Source organism: Pseudophryne corroboree, chromosome 1 (genome assembly GCF_028390025.1).
Source record: "Pseudophryne corroboree isolate aPseCor3 chromosome 1, aPseCor3.hap2, whole genome shotgun sequence".
NCBI lineage: Eukaryota > Metazoa > Chordata > Amphibia > Anura > Myobatrachidae > Pseudophryne > Pseudophryne corroboree.
The window spans coordinates 858,980,593-859,001,887 of record NC_086444.1 but is presented as its reverse complement, the minus strand read 5'-3'; the positions used below and the strand labels follow the sequence as shown (position 1 = coordinate 859,001,887).

At 46.6% G+C, this 21,295-nt stretch overlaps 1 protein-coding gene and 2 pseudogenes across 2 annotated transcripts in view; 2 read left to right on the top strand and 1 right to left on the bottom strand.

The window, feature by feature from the left end:
* The window catches only part of INTS10 (integrator complex subunit 10), a 160,921-nt gene that overhangs the window by 126,093 nt on the left and 13,533 nt on the right, over positions 1 to 21,295 (top strand). For both annotated transcript variants that reach the window (XM_063919980.1, XM_063919981.1), the window contains exons 11-14: positions 11,097 to 11,179; positions 11,665 to 11,820; positions 13,072 to 13,180; positions 20,366 to 20,445. In XM_063919980.1, the coding sequence (XP_063776050.1) occupies positions 11,097 to 11,179; positions 11,665 to 11,820; positions 13,072 to 13,180; positions 20,366 to 20,445 (428 nt within the window). The remainder of the gene's footprint in view (positions 1 to 11,096; positions 11,180 to 11,664; positions 11,821 to 13,071; positions 13,181 to 20,365; positions 20,446 to 21,295) is intronic.
* LOC134940033 (5S ribosomal RNA) lies at positions 3,022 to 3,142 on the bottom strand (annotated as a pseudogene).
* LOC134940022 (5S ribosomal RNA) lies at positions 5,387 to 5,507 on the top strand (annotated as a pseudogene).

The following is a 21,295-nucleotide window of genomic DNA, read 5'->3' as shown; positions in this document are numbered from 1 at the left end:
GTCTAAGTGCGTTGTCCATTTCTACCAGTAGAGGGTTATGGACACGTCAGTGGTCAGGTGATGCGTATTCCAAACGGCATTTGGAAGTATTGCCTTATTAAGGGGAGGAGTTATTTGGGGTCGCTCTTTCAGACCTGGTGGCCACGGCAACAGCTGGGTAATCCACGTTTGTACCCCAGGTCGCCTCTCAACATGAGAAGACGCCGTATTATCAGGCGCAGTCTTTTAATGGACAAGCGGGCAAAAGGTTCCTCATTTCTGCCCCGTGACAGAGCGAGAGGAAAAAGGCTGCAGAAATCAGCCAGTTCCCAGGAACAGAAACCCTCTCCCGCCTCTGCCAATCCCTCAGTATACGCTGGGGCTTTACAAGCAGAATCAGGTACGGTGGGGGGCCCGTCTCAATGAATTTCAGCGCGCAGTGGGCTCACTCGCAAGTAGACCCCTGGATCCTTCAGGTGATATCTCAGGGGTACAAATTAGAATTCGAGACGTCTCCCCCTCGCCGTTTCCTAAAGTCGGCTTTACCGATGTCTCCTTCTGACAGGGAGACAGTTTTGGAAGCCATTCACAAGCTGTATTCCCAGCAGGTGATAATCAAGATACCCCTCCTGCAACAGGGAACGGGGTATTATTCCACACTGTTGTGGTACCGAAGCCGGACGGCTCGGTGAGACCGATTCTAAATCTAAAATCTTTGAACACTTACATACAGAGGTTCAAATTCAAGATTGAGTCACTCAGAGCAGTGATTGCGAACCTGGAAGAAGGGGACTACATGATGTCTCGGGACATCAGGGATGCTTACCTTCATGTCAAAATTTACCCTTCTCACCAAGGGTACCTCAGGTTTATGGTACAGAACTGTCACTATCAGTTCAGACGCTGCCGTATGGATGGTCCACGGCACCCCGGGTCTTTACCAAGGTAATGGCCGAAATAATGATATTCCTTCGAAGGAAGGGAATTTTAGTTATCCCTTACTTGGACAATTCCCTGATAAGGGTAAGATCCAGGGAACAGTTGGAGGTCGGTGTAGCACTATCTCAGGTAGTGTTGCGGCAGCACGATTGGATTCTCAATATTCCAAAATCGCAGCTGGTTCCGACGACTTATCTTCTGTTCCTAGGGATGATCCTGGACACAGTCCAGAAAAAGGTGTTTCTCCCGGAGGAGAAAGCCAGGGAGTTATCCGAGCTAGTCAGGAACCTCCTAAAACCGAGCCAAGTCTCAGTGCATCAATGCACAATGGTTCTGGGTAAAATGGTGGCTTCCTACGAAGCAATCCCATTCGGCAGATTCCACGCAAGAACTTTCCAGTGGGACCTGCTGGACAAATGGTCCGGGTCGCATCTTCAGATGCATCAGCGGATAACCCTGTCACCAAGGACAAGGGTGTCCCTCCTGTGGTGGTTGCAGAGTGCTCATCTTCTAGAGGGCCGCAGATTCGGCATTCAGGACTGGGTCCTGGTGACCACGGATGCCAGCCTGCGAGGCTGGGGAGCAGTCACACAGGGAAGGAATATCCAGTGCTTATGGTCAAGCCTGGAGACATCACTTCACAAAAATATCCTGAAGCTAAGGGACATTTACAATGCTCTAAGCTTAGCAAGACCTCTGCTTCAAGGTCAGCCGGTGTTGATCCAGTCGGACAACATCACGGCAGTCACCCACGTAAACAGACAGGGTGGCACAAGAAGCAGGAGGGCAATGGCAGAAGCTGCAAGGATTCTTCGCTGGGCGGAAAATCATGTGATAGCACTGTCAGCAGTATTCATTCCGGGAGTGGACAACTGGGAAGCAGACTTCCTCAGCACGACCTCCACCCGGGAGAGTGGGGACTTCACCCAGAAGTCTTCCACTTGTTTATAAACCGTTGGGAAAAACTCGACAGGTATTGCGCCAGGTCAAGGGACCCTCAGGCAATAGCTGTAGACGCTCTGGTAACACCGTGGGTGTACCAGTCAGTGTATGTGTTCCCTCCTCTGCCTCTCATACCCAAGGTACTGAGATTGATAAGATGGAGAGGAGTAAGCACTATATTCGTGGCTCCGGATTGGCCAAGAAGGACTTGGTAACCGGAACTTCAAGAGATGCTCACGGAGGATCCGTGGCCTCTACCTCTAAGAAGGGACCTGCTCCAGCAAGGACCCTGTCTGTTCCAAGACTTACCGCGGCTGCGTTTGACGGCATGGCGGTTGAACGCCGGATCCTGAAGGAAAAACGGCATTCCGGATGAAGTCATCCCTATCCTGATCAAAGCCAGGAAGGATGTAACCGAAAAACATTATCACCGCATTTGGCGAAAATATGTTGCGTGGTGCGAGGCCAGTAGGCCCGACGGAGGAAATTCAACTGGGTCGATTCCTACATTTGGAAAACAGAAAATTGGAAACCGCACTGGTGTAGTAGGTGTATATGTATAATGATAAACTATCTGTAATTAGCTGATAATTAGATTCAAGGTTCAAATCCTCATTTTGGGAAGCAGACACATAATGTAACACACTCCTTATTTTTATGTATCAAAAAACTGCCCATCAGCGGTGCTCCCACGAGTCAATTATACATTGTAAACATGGAAAAAAAGAGAAGAAAGAAGACTCTTTTTGGGAAGCACTCATATACAGATAATATTGTATGACTGACTGTCACAATAACTAACTAAAATACAATACTTTAATAATTCTTGTTAAAAAATTAATTACTGAGGAGTTCAATGAGCGCCGGTATTTGTTTAAATGGTGACATTGCGAAAATATAAAGAAATTGTTTGTAGCTTACAGGGTACAAATACCTGATATAGGCCGAGATGGGTAACTCTGTGAATTTGTGAAACAGACACACCAACTATATGACAGCCTGTGGTCAAAAAATTGCTTATTCGATGTATATATATATGACCATCATTTGAAAACTGCTGTATATCCCAACTGGGAATTGAATCCTAGCAGGTAGTTGAATCATAGGTCATGACCGATAAGTGAGTCAGTGCTCTATTTTAGTGACAGGAAGGGCAGCAAATATTTGCAGTACCAGGGTGTTCCTTGGTGGTCTCCCATCCAAGTACTTAAACCGGCCCTCCACTGCTTGGCTTCCAAGATCAGATGAGATTGGGCATCTCCAGTGGGGTATGACCGCAGACCTTATGCTTACCCTTGTCACACTGTGTCCTAATTGGGCACAGATAGGAGCCAATTTGCGATATTGTGTAGACCACAGGTGTCTAAGCAGCTGATGAAAAAGAATCAAGAGTTTTTTCTCCAAGGATATAGCACAAAATTATAACACAAAATTCAGATACCCATCTAAATATTCACGGTTAAAGTAGTCGCAATACAAGTAGAAGAAACATCTATTCTGCACAGACATTTAAGAATATCAAGTGAGACTAATTCTAAATTATGCAGTGAGGGAGGCCTCCAAATTTGGTCTCCAAAATCTCAAAATAGATGTATCAAACATACACTGTGGATTATGCAGTAAGATATATCATAAACAGTGACATCTCCAGCTCTAATGCCCCACCATGAATCACCTTCAGGCAGCGGGGAAACAATTATGCAGTGAGGGAGGCCTCCAAATTTGGTCTCCAAAATCTCAAAATAGATGTATCAAACATACACTGTGGATTATGCAGTAAGATATATCATAAACAGTGACATCTCCAGCTCTAATGCCCCACCATGAATCACCTTCAGGCAGCGGGGAAACAACACGACAGAAAATGTGCCACATATATCATCAATTGGGTGTTTTCAAAAAAGCATGGATTTCTGCATTACACACAGAGAAAAAACATTTATGTGTTTGATAGGCTACCAAAGATAGTATATGCCTCAGCATCCGTTGTTTTGGTAGCAAATAAGCACTTGTTTACTTACTGATAATGTTTTATCTGTCACTCATGCATATGATATAGTGATCTCTGTGCCACGTGGATATGGATTTATCGTGCACAGAGAGGAAAAAGTACATGTATCAAAATATTACCTAATCCAGGTGTACATTCATTATGTTTTATCCTACTTGTATAGGAGAAATGTTAGGGGAGATCCTGATGGAAGGTGCTGGCCGCGTCTGCCCGCGTATTGCCCGCTGCTGTGCTCCGGCCGCACTGTTCTTCCTGTTAGGCTGGTTCCCGTAGCGACGAACTTTACCGTGATCGGCTAGTTGCGGTCACGTGTGCGCACCACGTGACCGTGAGGTCGTTGCCTCCCTTCCTTCTTCCTGACGTACGTTTCGCAAGATAGCTTGGTCACAGGACGCCCTGTGACCAAGCTATCTTGCGAAACGTACGTCAGGAAGAAGGAAGGGAGGCAACGACCTCACGGTCACGTGGTGCGCACACGTGACCGCAACTAGCCGATCACGGTAAAGTTCGTCGCTACGGGAACCAGCCTAACAGGAAGAACAGTGCGGCCGGAGCACAGCAGCGGGCAATACGCGGGCAGACGCGGCCAGCACCTTCCATCAGGATCTCCCCTAACATTTCTCCTATACAAGTAGGATAAAACATAATGAATGTACACCTGGATTAGGTAATATTTTGATACATGTACTTTTTCCTCTCTGTGCACGATAAATCCATATCCACGTGGCACAGAGATCACTATATCATATGCATGAGTGACAGATAAAACATTATCAGTAAGTAAACAAGTGCTTATTTGCTACCAAAACAACGGATGCTGAGGCATATACTATCTTTGGTAGCCTATCAAACACATAAATGTTTTTTCTCTGTGTGTAATGCAGAAATCCATGCTTTTTTGAAAACACCCAATTGATGATATATGTGGCACATTTTCTGTCGTGTTGTTTCCCCGCTGCCTGAAGGTGATTCATGGTGGGGCATTAGAGCTGGAGATGTCACTGTTTATGATATATCTTACTGCATAATCCACAGTGTATGTTTGATACATCTATTTTGAGATTTTGGAGACCAAATTTGGAGGCCTCCCTCACTGCATAATTGTTTCCCCGCTGCCTGAAGGTGATTCATGGTGGGGCATTAGAGCTGGAGATGTCACTGTTTATGATATATCTTACTGCATAATCCACAGTGTATGTTTGATACATCTATTTTGAGATTTTGGAGACCAAATTTGGAGGCCTCCCTCACTGCATAATTTAGAATTAGTCTCACTTGATATTCTTAAATGTCTGTGCAGAATAGATGTTTCTTCTACTTGTATTGCGACTACTTTAACCGTGAATATTTAGATGGGTATCTGAATTTTGTGTTATAATTTTGTGCTATATCCTTGGAGAAAAAACTCTTGATTCTTTTTCATCAGCTGCTTAGACACCTGTGGTCTACACAATATCGCAAATTGGCTCCTATCTGTGCCCAATTAGGACACAGTGTGACAAGGGTAAGCATAAGGTCTGCGGTCATACCCCACTGGAGATGCCCAATCTCATCTGATCTTGGAAGCCAAGCAGTGGAGGGCCGGTTTAAGTACTTGGATGGGAGACCACCAAGGAACACCCTGGTACTGCAAATATTTGCTGCCCTTCCTGTCACTAAAATAGAGCACTGACTCACTTATCGGTCATGACCTATGATTCAACTACCTGCTAGGATTCAATTCCCAGTTGGGATATACAGCAGTTTTCAAATGATGGTCATATATATATACATCGAATAAGCAATTTTTTGACCACAGGCTGTCATATAGTTGGTGTGTCTGTTTCACAAATTCACAGAGTTACCCATCTCGGCCTATATCAGGTATTTGTACCCTGTAAGCTACAAACAATTTCTTTATATTTTCGCAATGTCACCATTTAAACAAATATCGATTCCTACATTTCCTGCAAACAGGAGTGTCTATGGGCCTGAAATTGGGGTCCATTAAGGTTCAAATTTTGGCCCTGTCAATTTTCTTCCAAAAAGAACTAGCTTCAGTCCCTGAAGTTCAGACGTTTGTAAAAGGGGTACTGCATATACAGCCTCCTTTTGTGCCTCCAGTGGCACTTTGGGATCTCACTGTAGTTTTGGGTTCCAAAAGTCACATTGGTTTGAACCACTTAAATCTGTGGAGTTAAAATATCTCACATGGAAAGTGGTCATGCTGTTGGCCCTGGCCTGGGCCAGGCGCGTGTCAGTATTGGCGGCTTTATCCTGAAAAAGCCCTTATCTGATTTTCCATTCGGACAGGGCGGAATTGAGGACTCGTCCTCATTTTCTCCCTAAGGTGTTTTCAGCGTTTCACCTGAACCAACCTATTTGTGGTGCCTGCGGCTACTAGGGACTTGGAGGACTCCAAGTTGCTAGATGTTGTCAGGGCCCTGAAAATATATGTTTCCAGGACGGCTGGAGTCAGGAAATCTGACTCGCTGTTTATCCTGTATGCACCCAACAAGCTGGGTGCTCCTGCTTCTAAGCAGACTATTGCTCGTTGGATTTGTAGTACAATTCAGCTTGCACATTCTGTGGCAGGCCTGCCACAGCCAAAAATCTGTAAATGCCCACTCCACAAGGAAGGTGGGCTCATCTTGGGCGGCTGCCCGAGGGGTCTCGGCTTTACAACTTTGCCGAGCAGCTACTTGGTCAGGAGCAAATACGTTTGTAAAATTCTACAAAATTGATATCCTGGCTGAGGAGGACCTGGAGTTCTCTCATTTGGTGCTGCAGAGTCATCCGCACTCTCCCGCCCGTTTGGGAGCTTTGGTATAATCCCCATGGTCCTTACGGAGTCCCCAGCATCCACTTAGGACGTTAGAGAAAATAAGAATTTACTTACCGATAATTCTATTTCTCATAGTCCGTAGTGGATGCTGGGCGCCCATCCCAAGTGCGGATTGTCTGCAATACTGGTACATAGTTATTGTTACCAAAAAATCGGGTTATTGCTGTAGTGAGCCATCTTTTCTAGAGGCTCCTCTGTTATCATGCTGTTAACTGGGTTCAGATCACAAGTTGTACGGTGTGATTGGTGTGGCTGGTATGAGTCTTACCCGGGATTCAAAATCCTTCCTTATTGTGTACGCTCGTCCGGGCACAGTATCCTAACTGAGGCTTGGAGGAGGGTCATAGGGGGAGGAGCCAGTGCACACCAGATAGTCCTAAAGCTTTCTTTAGATGTGCCCAGTCTCCTGCGGAGCCGCTATTCCCCATGGTCCTTACGGAGTCCCCAGCATCCACTACGGACTATGAGAAATAGAATTATCGGTAAGTAAATTCTTATTTTTTAAATGTGAGCGTTGTTATTAGTGTTATTTGATGCCAGTAGATCACTGGTAAGTAAGTGAACAAAAAGTAGATTCCAGGTCCTAAAAGTCTGGCCACCCCTGGTTTAAATCATTGGTATATTTACCAATTACAAGATCCTAATGCTGCCAAAACACTGTGATGCCATTAGATGAGCTGCTAGAGCTGCTGCAACATTAAGATGCCATTAGAGAGAAACAGGGGTAGATGTATTATTAGTCAGTATGGGGGAGAAGTGGTATTGGCGCATGTTATGCAATAATTACCAGCACTGCTATCGACAAGATAGTGCGCCAATATGCCGGGCAATGTATGACTGACTTTCCAACGACTGCAACTATCGATTTCGACAGCTGCAGATGTCGTTGCCCATACACCATAGCAGGAACAGCTCCGTCCCTGGCTGCCGGCTCCAGGCTGCGCGGGAGACCTCTCGATATTAGTGCATGCCCAGTGGAGCCGGCTGGCAGGAGAGAGACAGCGTATCAGAACTAAGCTGGTGGTCTGTGCGCTCTAGCGAGAATCGCCAGAGGGGTGGAGTTTTCACAACCCCACTCCGGCAAATGAGATAATACATCTTGTTGGGGGTTCCTTCCTGCACTTTACCGATGTGAAGCAAGAAACACTATATGCGCATGATATGTTCCGCTGTAATACATCTCCCCTGTAGAAATAAGGACTTTGACAGCAGATAGTCTGGAGCCACACCAGTATATTTTTGGATTGTGGGAGGACACCCATGCGAGTATGGGGAGAATATACAAACGCCACACAGGAACATAGTGGGATGAGCTGCTAGTGTTTCCCCAACATGAAGATGCCGTTAAATGAGATGTCTCAACACTTAGATGCTGTTAGATGATATGCTAGTGCTTCCACAACACATAAAATGCCGGTAGCTTAGAAGCTAATGCCACTGCATCTTTTACTAAACATTACTCTGAGTGTGGTGTGTTGCTACATTTTATTTGGAGTGTCTTGTTCTCTCCGTAAGTATGTTTGATTATTTTAAAGCTCGTAATCTTATGGGGTATATGCAATTAGCGGCAAATCGCGGCAATTTTTCGGCCGTTTTTTAATTCGACACAATTCGACCGTCTAATTTCGGCAAGTGGGTGCCGAAATTGACCATATTCAATAAAAAACGGATTCGACAGTCCCGCTGACGAAAAACGGACGATTTGACGGATTTTGTTCCGATTTTTAAAAAACGGGGAAAAACGGGAAAAAACACGGAAAAAAATGGCGTGGGGTCCCCCCTCCAAAGCATAACCAGCCTCGGGCTCTTCGAGCCGGTCCTGGTTCTAAAAATCCGGGGGGAAAAATGTCATGGGATCCCCCGTATTTTTAAAACCAGCACCGGGCTCTGCGCCTGGTGCAAAAAATACGGGGGACAAAAAGAGTAGGGGTCCCCCGTATTTTTTACACCAGCATCGGGCTCCACTAGCTGGACAGATAATGCCACAGCCGGGGTCACTTTTATACAGCGCCCTGCGGCCGTGGCATTAAATATCCAACTAGTCACCCCTGGCCGGGGTACCCTGGGGGAGTGGGGACCCCTTCAATCAAGGGGTCCCCCCCCCCCAGCCACCCAAGGGCCAGGGGTGAAGCCCGATGCTGTCCCCCCCATCCAAGGGCTGCGGATGGGGGGCTGATAGCCTTTGGAAAAATGAAAGAATATTGTTTTTTTCCAGTAGTACTACAAGTCCCAGCAAGCCTCCCCCGCAAGCTGGTACTTGGAGAACCACAAGTACCAGCATGCGGGAGAAAAACGGGCCCGCTGGTACCTGTAGTTCTACTAAAAAAAAAAAAAATACCCAAATAAAAACAGGAGACACACACCGTGAAAGTACAACTTTATTTCATACATGCCGACACACACATACTTACCTATGTTGACCCGCCGACTGCCACGCCCCCCTCGTCACTGAAGAATCCGGGGTACCTGTGAATAAAATTATACTCGCCTCAATCCAGTGTCCAGGTTATATCCACGTACTTGGCAAAACGGCAACCCGGACCAAACGGACTGAAATGCCGGGACCCCACGTGACTGCTGTCACAGAAGGTCCCTTCAGCCAATCAGGAAGCGCTACTTCGTGGCACTCAACTGATTGGCTGTATGCGCGTCTGCTGTCAGACAGCGCATCGCACAGCTCCCTCCATTAGTTTCAATGGTGGGAACTTTGCGGGTAGCGGTGGGGTTACCGGTGACCTCACCGCTGACGCAAAGTTCCCACCATTGAATATAATGGAGAGGCTTTGCGATGCGCTGTCTGACAGCAGACGCGCATACAGCCAATCAGCAGAGTGCCAGGACGTTGCGCTCGCTGATTGGCTGAAGAGACCTTTCTGTGACAGCAGTCACGGGGGGGGGGGGGGGGGGGGTCTCTGCATTCGTGGAAAGGGGTCCCATGTGTAAACATGGGACCCCTTTCAGTCCGTTTGGTCCGGGTTGCCGTTTTGTTGTTTTGCCAAGTACGTGGATTATAACCTGGACACTGGATCAGGTGAGTATAATTTTATTCACAGGTACCCCGGATTTTACTTGGACAAGTGGACCGAACGTCGTGTCAACATAGGTAAGTATGTGTGTGTCGGCAGGTGTGAAATAAAGTTGTACTTTCAAGGTGTGCGTGTCCTGTTTTTATTTGGGTGTTTTTTTTTCCAGTAGAACTATAGGTACCAGCGGGCCCGTTTTTCTCCCGCATGCTGGTACTTGTGGTTCTCCGAGTACCAGCTTGCGGGGGAGGCTTGCTGGGACTTGTAGTACTACTGGAAAAAACAATATTCTTTCATTTTTCCAAAGGCTATCAGCCCCCCATCGGCAGCCCTTGGATGGGGGGGACAGCCTCGGGCTTCACCCCTGGCCCTTGGGTGGCTGGGGGGGGAAACCCCTTGATTGAAGGGGTCCCCACTCCCCCAGGGTACCCAGGCCAGGGGTGACTAGTTGGATATTTAATGCCACGGCCGCAGGGCGCTGTATAAAAGTGACCCCCGGCTGTGGCATTATCTGTCCAGCTAGTGGAGCCCGATGCTGATGTAAAAAATATGGGGTACCCCTACTCTTTTTGTCCCCCGTATTTTTTGCACCAGCACCAGGCGCAGAGCCCGGTGCTGGTTTTAAAAATACGGGGGATCCCCTGTCATTTTTCCCCCCGGATTTTTAGAACCAGGACCGGCTCGAAGAGCCCGAGGCTGGTTATGCTTTGGAGGGGGGACCCCACGCCATTTTTTTTTCGGGATTTTACCATTCCATTTAAAAAAAAAATTAAAACAATAAAATAATATTTTTAAAAATATATAAATAATACTTGTGCCTCCAAAATAGACAAACCAAGTACCTAATCCCTTCTAATATAAATAGATATGCTATTACCAATAAAAAAAACACCAAAAAAAACATGTTTTAAATTTTTTTTATTAGATTCCCCCACCAAAATGTGGCGGATTGAAAATGACGAATTTACTGTCTGAAAGCACTGTTGTCGAATTTCCAAACTTCAATTGAATATACTTTTGGCGAATTGCCGCATTTGTACCATTGCAGAAATGTCGAATTTGACAAATGTCGAATTTCAAAAAGTCGAATTTTGAAAGTCCGTTTTTTTGATGGAAAGTACTGAATTGCATTGTCGATATTTTTTTGGGGGCGAAAAAGTCCAGTTTTTCGACAATTTCGGGAATTCGACCGCAATTGCATATACCCCTATGTCTGTTTTTGGTGATTGATCCTCTTTTTAAGCATAAACTACTGAAAATTGTCTACTTAATGTACTACTGTGCATTTATTAAACACAAAATCGTAATCTGTGTTATACCACCCTAGTCTCCCATTTTATAAGTGCTATCTCCTCTCTGTTTTGCTCTGAATGTGTAGAGTTCTCCAGGATTTGCTTACCATGGAAGACAGACACCTGGCTCTGGCTAAGGATATTCCTCACAGATATGGTTATCTATCAGGTAGGCAGGTTCTAGTTGTAGAGCTACAGATAATGCATGTCTTCAGAATGCTAATTCAGCAGCCACAAATGTACATATATCGTTATTTTTTTTTAATGTGTTTTCTAAATCTAGTAAAACCATTATAGGGGGCAGTTATATCTGTGAGTTGCTGGTGCTGATCATTTCTCCTGTAGCTCACAGACAACGCAGATTTACCTTTGCAGCCCCCTAAAGATGCGCAAGAATATTGTACTTGTAATTGTCATCAATGTGCAAATTTGCACACATTGCCGAACATTGAATTGCCCTATAGAACCTACTGTGTCTGATTATGGTGATCACAGGTGTAGTAGTTCTGCTGTTTGTATAGACTGAAACAAGTCTGTTTTAGCTAGAATGATTCCCTGTGACTGTGTGTTACTAGTGGGCCAGTAGATATGTAGAAGTCCACATAGACCTAGTGACTGGAGGTTGATGTTTGTTATGTGCTTTTCTTATAAAAGGGGCAACATAAGAAAGCGATAAATAGCCTTCACCTCATGGCAGCTCTGCAGGGACCCCTCTCACCACCACAGCAGATGATGAGCCAGGGAACCCTAGAGCAGCAGCGGTCTCTGATCCAGCTTGCGGCTTGTCACTTTGCCCTCGGAGAGTACAAGGTAATGGGACACTACTGGGCTAACCGAACATTTTATCTGTGAAACATTAGTGTTTGTTTACTTAAAACTGTACATAATTATGACCCTTTAATTTTGTAATGTAAAGTTAGAACTATTCACACTATCATTCTTAGCCTCAAAGATTACAGTTGTGCCCTCTTACATCCTTGCTGCAGTCACGCCAAACAGTCCTTCAAGTCACGCCATGACGCGTCGGGACTTGGTAGTGCTGAGCATCTTTTCATTGGCGATTCCCCCCCACCCCCCATGAAAATGCAACAGCTGTATCTGCATCCGAAATTCCACATTAGTGTTTATTAGGAAAACACAGTAGCATAGCTTTTTGCATGCAAATACAGTCTTAGGGGTATATTCAGTTGACGTCGAAAAGACTGCAGTTTTCTACTTTTTTCTAGGTCGGAAGGGGTTCCAACCTATTCAATATATTCGACAAGTCGAGGAATTCGACTTGTCGAAAAGCACGTGGATCGGCGGAATAGCTGCCGATCCACGTGCTTGTGTCGAAAACGGGGCCGTTTTGGCCCCCTTTTCGACCATCTCAGTCCGACATAAAAAAATGTCGGACTGAGATGTGAGACCCAGAGGAGGAGAGGGGGGAGAGCCGCAGGGAGACGGGGGACAGCCACGGGCATACAGGGGAGATCAGCGCTACAGCACAGCGCTGCAGGAGGATGTTGCACAGCCGCGCCGCTCACGGCAGCGTCCACCTGGCTCCAGCAAGTGAGGTCACGCTTGCTGGAGCCGGGTGGACACTGCCGTGAGGTCGGGCGGCTGTGTGACATCCTCCTGCAGCGCAGATATCCTCCATCTGCCTGCGGCCCCCCCCTCTGGTCGCCCCCTTCTCCTCCTCCTCTGGGTCCCTCATCTCAATTCGACTTTTTAAAAGTCGAATTGAGATGAGATTGAATAGGGGTTGTCGGATCCATTCCGACAAATGCATGTCGGAATGGATCCGACCCTAATTGAATATACCCCTTAGCCACACACAGAATATAGACATGCTGCATATCATCAGAAGCTGCTTGTGCGTCTTATTGCATTACATTGCATCAAAGACACATTTTCACTGAAAAAATCTCAAAAAGAAGCTTGGCGCTACCGAGTCACGTGGCACGTGTGTAACACAACTTATAGCAGACAGAGCAAAGATGTAAGAGGACACATCTGTATGTACAAACAGTCACTTAAAGAAAAAAAAAAAACTAAATTTTTATCATTTATTTTTTTCAGCTGACATGTGAGAAAGTCCTGGAGCTAATGACCTTTATTGTGCCTCCTCCACATGAGGTTTCCAGGACAAGAGAAGAACAGTCAAAAGTGAAAACTAAATTTCGAAAAGGTATGTCTGCGTAGTGTCATTGTTTTCAAAGACACCGCACCAGAATCCATGGGATTGTCAGATGTGATCAGTGGGTATTCTGTGCTGACTCTATTCAGTTCTATACAGGGGCAAACGCAGGATTTTTACAGGGGGGTGGGGGTTTTATCTATCTATCTATCTATCGATATATATATATATATATATATATATATATATATATATATATATATGTGAGTGTGTCCACGATTCCAGACCAAGGAGTGCCGGCTGTGTGTGTGTATGGATATGTATATGTGTGTGTGTGTGTGTGTATGTATATGTATGTATGTATGTATGTATATATATATATATATATATATATATATATATATATATATATATATATACACACACACACACACACCACTCCCTTGGTAGCACCAGCCTTCGCTTGTTAGGGTGCACTCCTATATACGGTGTGTATGTATGTGTGTGTGTATATATATATATATATATATAATATAAAATATACGCACACATGTATGTCACAAACACACTCACATATAGCTTTATATAGCACACCTGAATGTCATAAGTGTAGACACACACACAGCTACAGTATATGCAGTAAATATACATTTCTCTAACGTCCTAGTGGATGCTGGGGACTCCGTAAGGACCATGGGGAACAGACGGGCTCCGCAGGAGACATGGGCACTTTAAGAAAGAATTTAGATTCTGGTGTGCTCTGGCTCCTCCCTCTATGTCCCTCCTCCAGACCTCAGTTTGAGACTGCCCGGACGAGCTGGGTGCTGTTCAGTGAGCTCTCCTGAGCTTGCTGTGAGAAAGTATTTTGTTAGAGGGGAGAGAAGCAGCCCTACTCTCTGAAGCTAGGTCCTGCTTCTTAGGCTACTGGACACCATTAGCTCCAGAGGGATCGTACACAGGATCTCACCCTCGTCGTCCGATCCCAGAGCCGCGCCGCCGTCCCCCTCGCAGAGCTGGAAGACAGAAGCCGGGTGAGTATGAGAAGCAAGAAGACTTCGAAATCGGTGGCAGAAGACTCTGCAGCTGTGCGCCATTGCTCCCACACACCTCACATACTCCGGTCACTGTAAGGATGCAGGGCGCAGGGGGGGGCGCCCTGGGCAGCATATGGACCTCCTTTGGCAAAAGTACACATATATACAGTTGGGCACTGTATATATGTATGAGCCCCCGCCAAGAAAATGTATATTTAAGCGGGACAGAAGCCCGCCGTCGAGGGGGCGGGGCTTCTTCCTCAGCACTCACCTGCGCCATTTTTTCTCCACAGCTCCGCTGAGAGGAAGCTCCCCATGCTCTCCCCTGCAGATACACGTAGAAGAGGGTAAAAAGAGAGGGGGGGGCACATAATTAGGCGCAAAAATCAATATAAACAGCAGCTACTGGGTTAACATTAAGTTACTGTGTTATTCCTGGGTTTATAGCGCTGGGGTGTGTGCTGGCATACTCTCTCTCTGTCTCTCCAAAGGGCCTTGTGGGGGAATTGTCTTCAGATGAGCATTCCCTGAGTGTGTGGTGTGTCGGTACGTGTGTGTCGACATGTCTGAGGTAAAAGGCTCCCCTAAGGAGGAGATGGAGCAAATGTGTGTGTGAGTGGTGTCTCCGTCGACAACGCCGACACCTGTTTGGATATGTGAAATTAAGTGCTAAGGTAAATTTATTGCACAAAAGATTACAGAACAGACGGGGAATCTACCCATGTCTGTCCCTATGTCGCAGAGACCTTCAGAGTCTCTCAATGCTCACTATCCAAAATAATAGACACTGATATCGACACGGAGTCTGACTCCAGTGTCGACTACGATAATGCAAAGTTACAGCCAAAATGGCAGGAAAGTATTCAATATATGATTATTGTAATAAAAAATGTTTTGCATATCACTGATGACTCATCTGTCCCTGACACAAGGGTACACGTTTAAGGGGAAGAAAGCTGAGGTAAATTTCCCTCCTCTCATGAAGAAAAAGAGCGGGAATCTCCAGACAAGAGACTGCAGTTTCCCACAAAGAATTCTCAGGGAGTATCCTTTCCCTACTAGGGCCAGGATACGATGGGAATCTTCCCCTAGGGTGTCACGTTTGCCCAAAAGGTAGCGCTGACTTAACAGCTATCCTCAGGGATCCTGCAGATAGCATGCAGTAAAAGTACTTTGAAGTCCATTTACACGCATTCTGGTACACTACTCAGACCGGCGATTGTGTCGGCATGGGTTTATAGCACTGTAGCAGCGTGGACAGATACCTTATCAGCAGAGATTGAGACCCTAGTATGTGTAAGTGTATATATATATATGTATGTGTGTGTGTATGTATGTATATATATATATATATATATATATATATATATATATATATATAAAAAAAGATGCTGTCTTAGAGATATATATATATATATATATATATATATATATATATAACATGCCCAAAGAGACATTAGACTACTGGGTTCTAGAGTCAACGCTATGTCGATTTCTGCTTGACGTGTCCTGTGGAACATGCAATGGACAGGTGATGCCGACTTAAGAGGCATATGGAAGGTTTACCTTACAAGGCTGAGGATTATGTGGAGAAGGGATCTCGGGCCTGGTCTCCACAGCTATGGCTGGTAATTCTGATCTTTTGCCTTATATTCCCGCACAGCCTAGGAAAGCACAACATTATCAAATGCAGTCCTTTCGATCACAAAGAAACAAGAAAGTCCGATGTGCGTCCCTTTCTTGCCAGAGGCAGGGGCAGAGGAAAGAAGCTGCACAACACAGCTAGTTCCCAGGAACAGAAGTCCTCCCCGGCCTCTGCAAAATCCACCGCAGGCGGAGCTAGGCCCGGTGGGGGCACGTCTTCGAAATTTCAGCCACAAGTGGGTTCACTCCCTGTTGGATCCCTGGGCAATAGATATTGTGTCTCAGAGATACAAGTTGGACTTCGAGGAGATGCCCCCTCACCGAGGGCCCTGCCGGCTTCCCCCCACGAGAGTATCTTCAACAGGTGGTGGTCAAGGTGCCCCTCCTTCAACAAGGAGGGGGTTATTATTCGACCATGTTGTAGTCCCAAAACCGGACGGTTCGGTCAGACCCATATTGAATTTAAAATCCCTGAACATATACCTGAAAAGGTTCAAGTTCAAGATGGAATCGCTGAGAGCGGTCGTCGCAAGCCTGGAAGGGGGGGATTTTATGGTGGCTCTGTACATAAAGGATGCATACCGTCATGTCACCATTTATCCACCTCATCAGGCGTACCTCAGATTTGTGGTACAGGATTGTCATTCCCAATTTCAGACGTTTCCGTTTGGTCTCTCCACGGCACCGAGAATATTTACCAAGGTAATAGCGGAAATGATGGTACTCCTGCGGAAGTAAGGGGTCGCTATTATCCCATACTTGGACGATCTCCTCATAAAAGCGGGATCAAGAGAGCAGTTGCTGATCAGCGTAGCACTTTCTCTGGAAGTGTAACGGCAACACGGTTGGATTCTAAATATTCCAAAGTCGCAGTTGGTTCCTACGGCTCGTCTGCCTTTCCTAGGCATGATTCTAGACACAGACCAGAAAAGGGTTTATCTCCCGATAGAGAGAGCTCAGGAGCTCATGACACTGGTCAGGAACCTATTTAAACCAAAACAGGTGTCAGTGCATCACTGCACTCGAGTCCTGGGAAGGATGGTGGCATCATACGAGGCCATTCCCTTGCGAGGACCTTTCAATGGGACTTACTGGACAAGTGGTCCGGATCACATCTTCAGATGCATCGGTTAATCACCCTATCCCCCAGGGCCAGGGTGTCTCTCCTGTGGTGGCTGCAGAGTGCTCACCTTCTCAAGGGCCGCAGATTCGGCATTCAGGACTGGGTCCTGGTAACCACGGATGCAAGCCTCCGAGGGTGGGGAGCAGTCACACAGGGAAGAATTTTACAAGGTCTGTGGTCAAGTCAGGAGACTTGCCTTCACATCAACATCCTGGAACTAAGGGCCGTATACAACGCCCTACGTCAAGCGGAGAACCTGCTTCGCGACCAACCGGTTCTGATTCAGTCAGACACCATCACCGCAGTGGCTCATGTAAACCGACAAGGCGGCACAAGGAGCAGGGAAGCAATGGCGGAAGCCGCCAGAATTCTTCGCTGGGCGGAAAATCACGTAAGCGCACTGTCAGCAGTGTTCATCCCGGGACACGACCTCCACCCGGGAGAGTGGGGACTTCATCAGGAAGTCTTCGCACAGACTGCATGTCGGTGGGAACTGCCACAGGTGGACATGATGGCATCCCGCCTCAACAAAAAACTACAGAGGTATTGCGCCAGGTCAAGAGACCCTCAGGCGATAGCTGTAGACGCCCTGGTGACACCGTGGGTGTTCCAGTCGGTCTATGTATTTCCTCCTCTTCCTCTCATACCCAAGGTGCTGAGAATAATAAGAAAAAGAGGAGTGAGAACGATACTCATTGTTCCAGATTGGCCACGAAGGACTTGGTGTCCAGATCTGCAAAAAATGCTCACAGAGGAACCGTGGCCTCTTCCTCTAAGACAGGACTGGTTGCAACAGGGGCCCTGTCTGTTCCAAGTCTTACCGTGGCTGCGTTTGACGGCATGGCGGTTGAACGCCGGATCCTAGCGGAGAAAGGCATTCCGGAGGAGGTCATTCCTACTCTGAAAAAGGCTAGGAAGGACGTGACAGCTCAACATTATCACCGTATATGGCGAAAATATGTTGCTTGGTGTGAGGCCAGGAATGCCCCTACGGAGGAATTCCAGCTGGGCCGTTTCCTTCACTTCCTACAGTCAGGAGTGACTTTGGGCCTAAAATTGGGTTCCATTAAGGTCCAGATTTCGGTCCTATCCATTTTCTTTCAAAAGGAGTGGACTTCTCTACCTGACGTTCAGACGTTTGTAAAGGGAGTGCTGCATATTCAGCCCCCTTTTGTGCCTCCAGTGGCACCTTGGGATCTTAACGTGGTGTTGAGTTTCCTGAAATCCCACTTGTTGAACCACTCAAAACGGTGGAGTTGAAATATCTCACGTGGAAGGTGGTCATGCTATTAGCCTTGGCTTCGGCTAGGCGTGTGTCAGAGTTGGCGGCTTTGTCACATAAAAGTCCCTATCTGGTTTTCCATGCGGATAGAGCAGAATTGCGGACCCGTCCACAATTTCTGTCGAAAGTGGTTTCATCCTTTCATATAAACCAACCTATTGTGGTGCCTGTGGCTACTACTGACTTGGAGGATTCCGAGTTGCTTGATGTGGTCAGGGCTTTGAAGGTTTATGTAGCCAGAACGGCTAGGGTCAGGAAAACAGAGTCTTTGTTTATCCTGTATGCTTCCAACAAGCTTGGTGCTCCTGCTTCAAAGCAGACTATTGCTCGCTGGATCTGTAACACGATTCAGCAGGCTCATTCTGCGGCTGGATTGCCGCTGCCAAAATCAGTTAAGGCCCATTCCACTAGGAAGGTGGGCTCTTCTTGGGCGGCTGACCGAGGGGTCTCTGCATTACAGCTTTGCCGAGCGGCTACTTGGTCAGGTTCAAACACTTTTGCAAAGGTCTACAAGTATGATACCCTGGCTGAGGAGGACCTTGTGTTTGCTCAATCGGTGCTGCAGAGTCATCCGCACTCTCCCGCCCGTTTGGGAGCTTTGGTATAATCCCCATGGTCCTTACGGAGTCCCCAGCATCCACTAGGACGTTAGAGAAAATAAGATTTTACTTACCGGTAAATCTATTTCTCGTAGTCCGTAGTGGATGCTGGGCGCCCGTCCCAAGTGCGGACTTCTTCTGCAATGCTTGTATATAGTTATTGCTTCAATAAGGGTTATGTTTATCTCAAGTTATACGGTGTGATTGGTGTGGCTGGTATGAATCTTGCCCTGGATTACCAAAATCCTTTCCTTGTACTGTTAGCTCTTCCGGGCACAGTTTCTCTAACTGAGGTCTGGAGGAGGGATATAGAGGGAGGAGCCAGACCACACCAGAATCTAAATTCTTTCTTAAAGTGCCCATGTCTCCTGCGGTGCCCGTCTGTTCCCCATGGTCCTTACGGAGTCCCCAGCATCCACTACGGACTACGAGAAATAGATTTACCGGTAAGTAAAATCTTATTTTATGTCACAAACACAGACACACTGTCACACACACTCCTCTTTCACAATAAAGTAAAAAATCAAACAAAGCCACCATCATTTAGAGTAAATAAACCACCGTTATTTATTAAAGTAACCCCCCTCCCCCCCCCCCCGAAAACCCCTGCCCACATCTCCAGGCCTGGGATTCTAAAGATACACTCTTCTGCAGAGTAGAATACAGTGTCTGAGCACTGACCCAGCCAGCATCAGACACCCTTCCACTCCTCCTCCTCGAGACCCATCAGCACCCCCCAACTTGTGAGACACCCACCTGGTGGCTTGTTGCAGAGTCCGTGGAGCCTCACCCGGCCAGCTCTCTGCATCAAAGCTCCATGGTAATTTCCTGAGGCTGAGAGGAGGTGTGCGCTGCAGCTCCCTCTACTGTCCATTCACCCAGCGTGTCAGTGTATTGGAGGAGGTAGCTGCCGCATGATAGAGACGGCCTGCGGAGCTCCTCTATATCAAACTAAATAAGTAAATATCGGTCAGTGGCGCGATGGATCGGCGGGCAGGGGGGGGTTTCCAGGTACTCGGAAACCAACCCTGCGTGCGTGTATGGCATAGGTATAGTAGGTGCAGGAAGTGCTGCTGCTGCTATGGGGCCTAGGAGGTTCTGTTGCTGCTATGGGGCCTAGGAGGTGCTGCTGCTGCTATGGGGCCTAGGAGGTGCTGCTGCTGCTGCTATGGGGCCTAGGAGGTGCTGCTGCTGCTATGGGGCCTAGGAGGTGCTGCTGCTGCTATGGGGCCTAGGAGGTGCTGCTGCTGCTATGGGGCCTAGGAGGTGGTGCTGCTGCTGCTGCTATGGGGCCTAGGAGGTGCTGCTGCTATGAGGCCTAGGCTGCCTCCTTGCACACTATTTTAGAGAGACAGATATTTTGTCAAGAAAATGTAAAAACCATTCATCAACATCCCCTTTGAAATGTGCTAGTTGTATTAGTTTGCATGTAGATAAATAAAACCACTTGTTTTGTAGCAGAACCTATAAATTACAGTCCACACCACTGAAGATTATTTTGTTCTGCAGCTCAAATACTTGAATAGTGGATGATTTTCCTTCTTTGTATTTTAGGCTCTGACCTGAAGCTATTGCCTTGTACTAGTAAATTCATAATGCCTTATTGCCTACATCTGTTGCTGGCAAGTATAAAGGTGAGTACGGTATATGAGAATACTGGAAAATATAGTATATATTAATTTATGAGGCAGAAATGGTAATATGAGGGCCGCTCCATTGTAGCATATCCACCTTACTTGCATTCACCAACAGAGATCTGTTCACCCAGTCTACACAGTAACAGCAGTGAAGGAAATTCTGGCGGCATCCATGCTGCTTCATGGCAGACTGCGGGGAGCCTCCTTGTGTTGTCATGGCTTTTCATCTTTATGGTGACACTAATCATCACAAAAATGGGGAACAAATACTGGTGTTGAAATCATCTCAATATGAACTACGTACAGACATTGGGGCAGATGTATTAACCTGGAGAAGGCATTAGGAAGTGATAAACCAGTGATAAATGCAAGGTGATGCACGCCCCAGGCAATCAGCTACTAACTGTTAATTTACATATTGGAGCTGATTGGCTGGTGTGTTTATCACCTGGCATTTCTCACTGGTTTATCACTTCCTTATGCCGTCTCCAGGTTAATACATCTGACCCATTATTTTTATTTGAGGACACTGCCACAATTGATAACGGCTTTCAGAAGTTGCTACGTTGATTACAGTTTCTACTATGCTGAGGCTTCTGATAGTAATGGTGTAGGTTACTATAGAACACCCGTAATGACTTGCAGCCACTAGGTTGTCTGCGTTCATGCGCTGATCATAAATTATTTTGGCACCTACTTACCCCCATCTCGTTGGGTGATTGGTACAATCCTAAGCCATTCTGCGCTGTTCAGAAATGTATGTGTTGCAATGTAATGAAGATCTGTGGTTACTGTACACCCACACACAGTCTGGGACTGACTCAATTGTTTAACAAATTTATAAGCT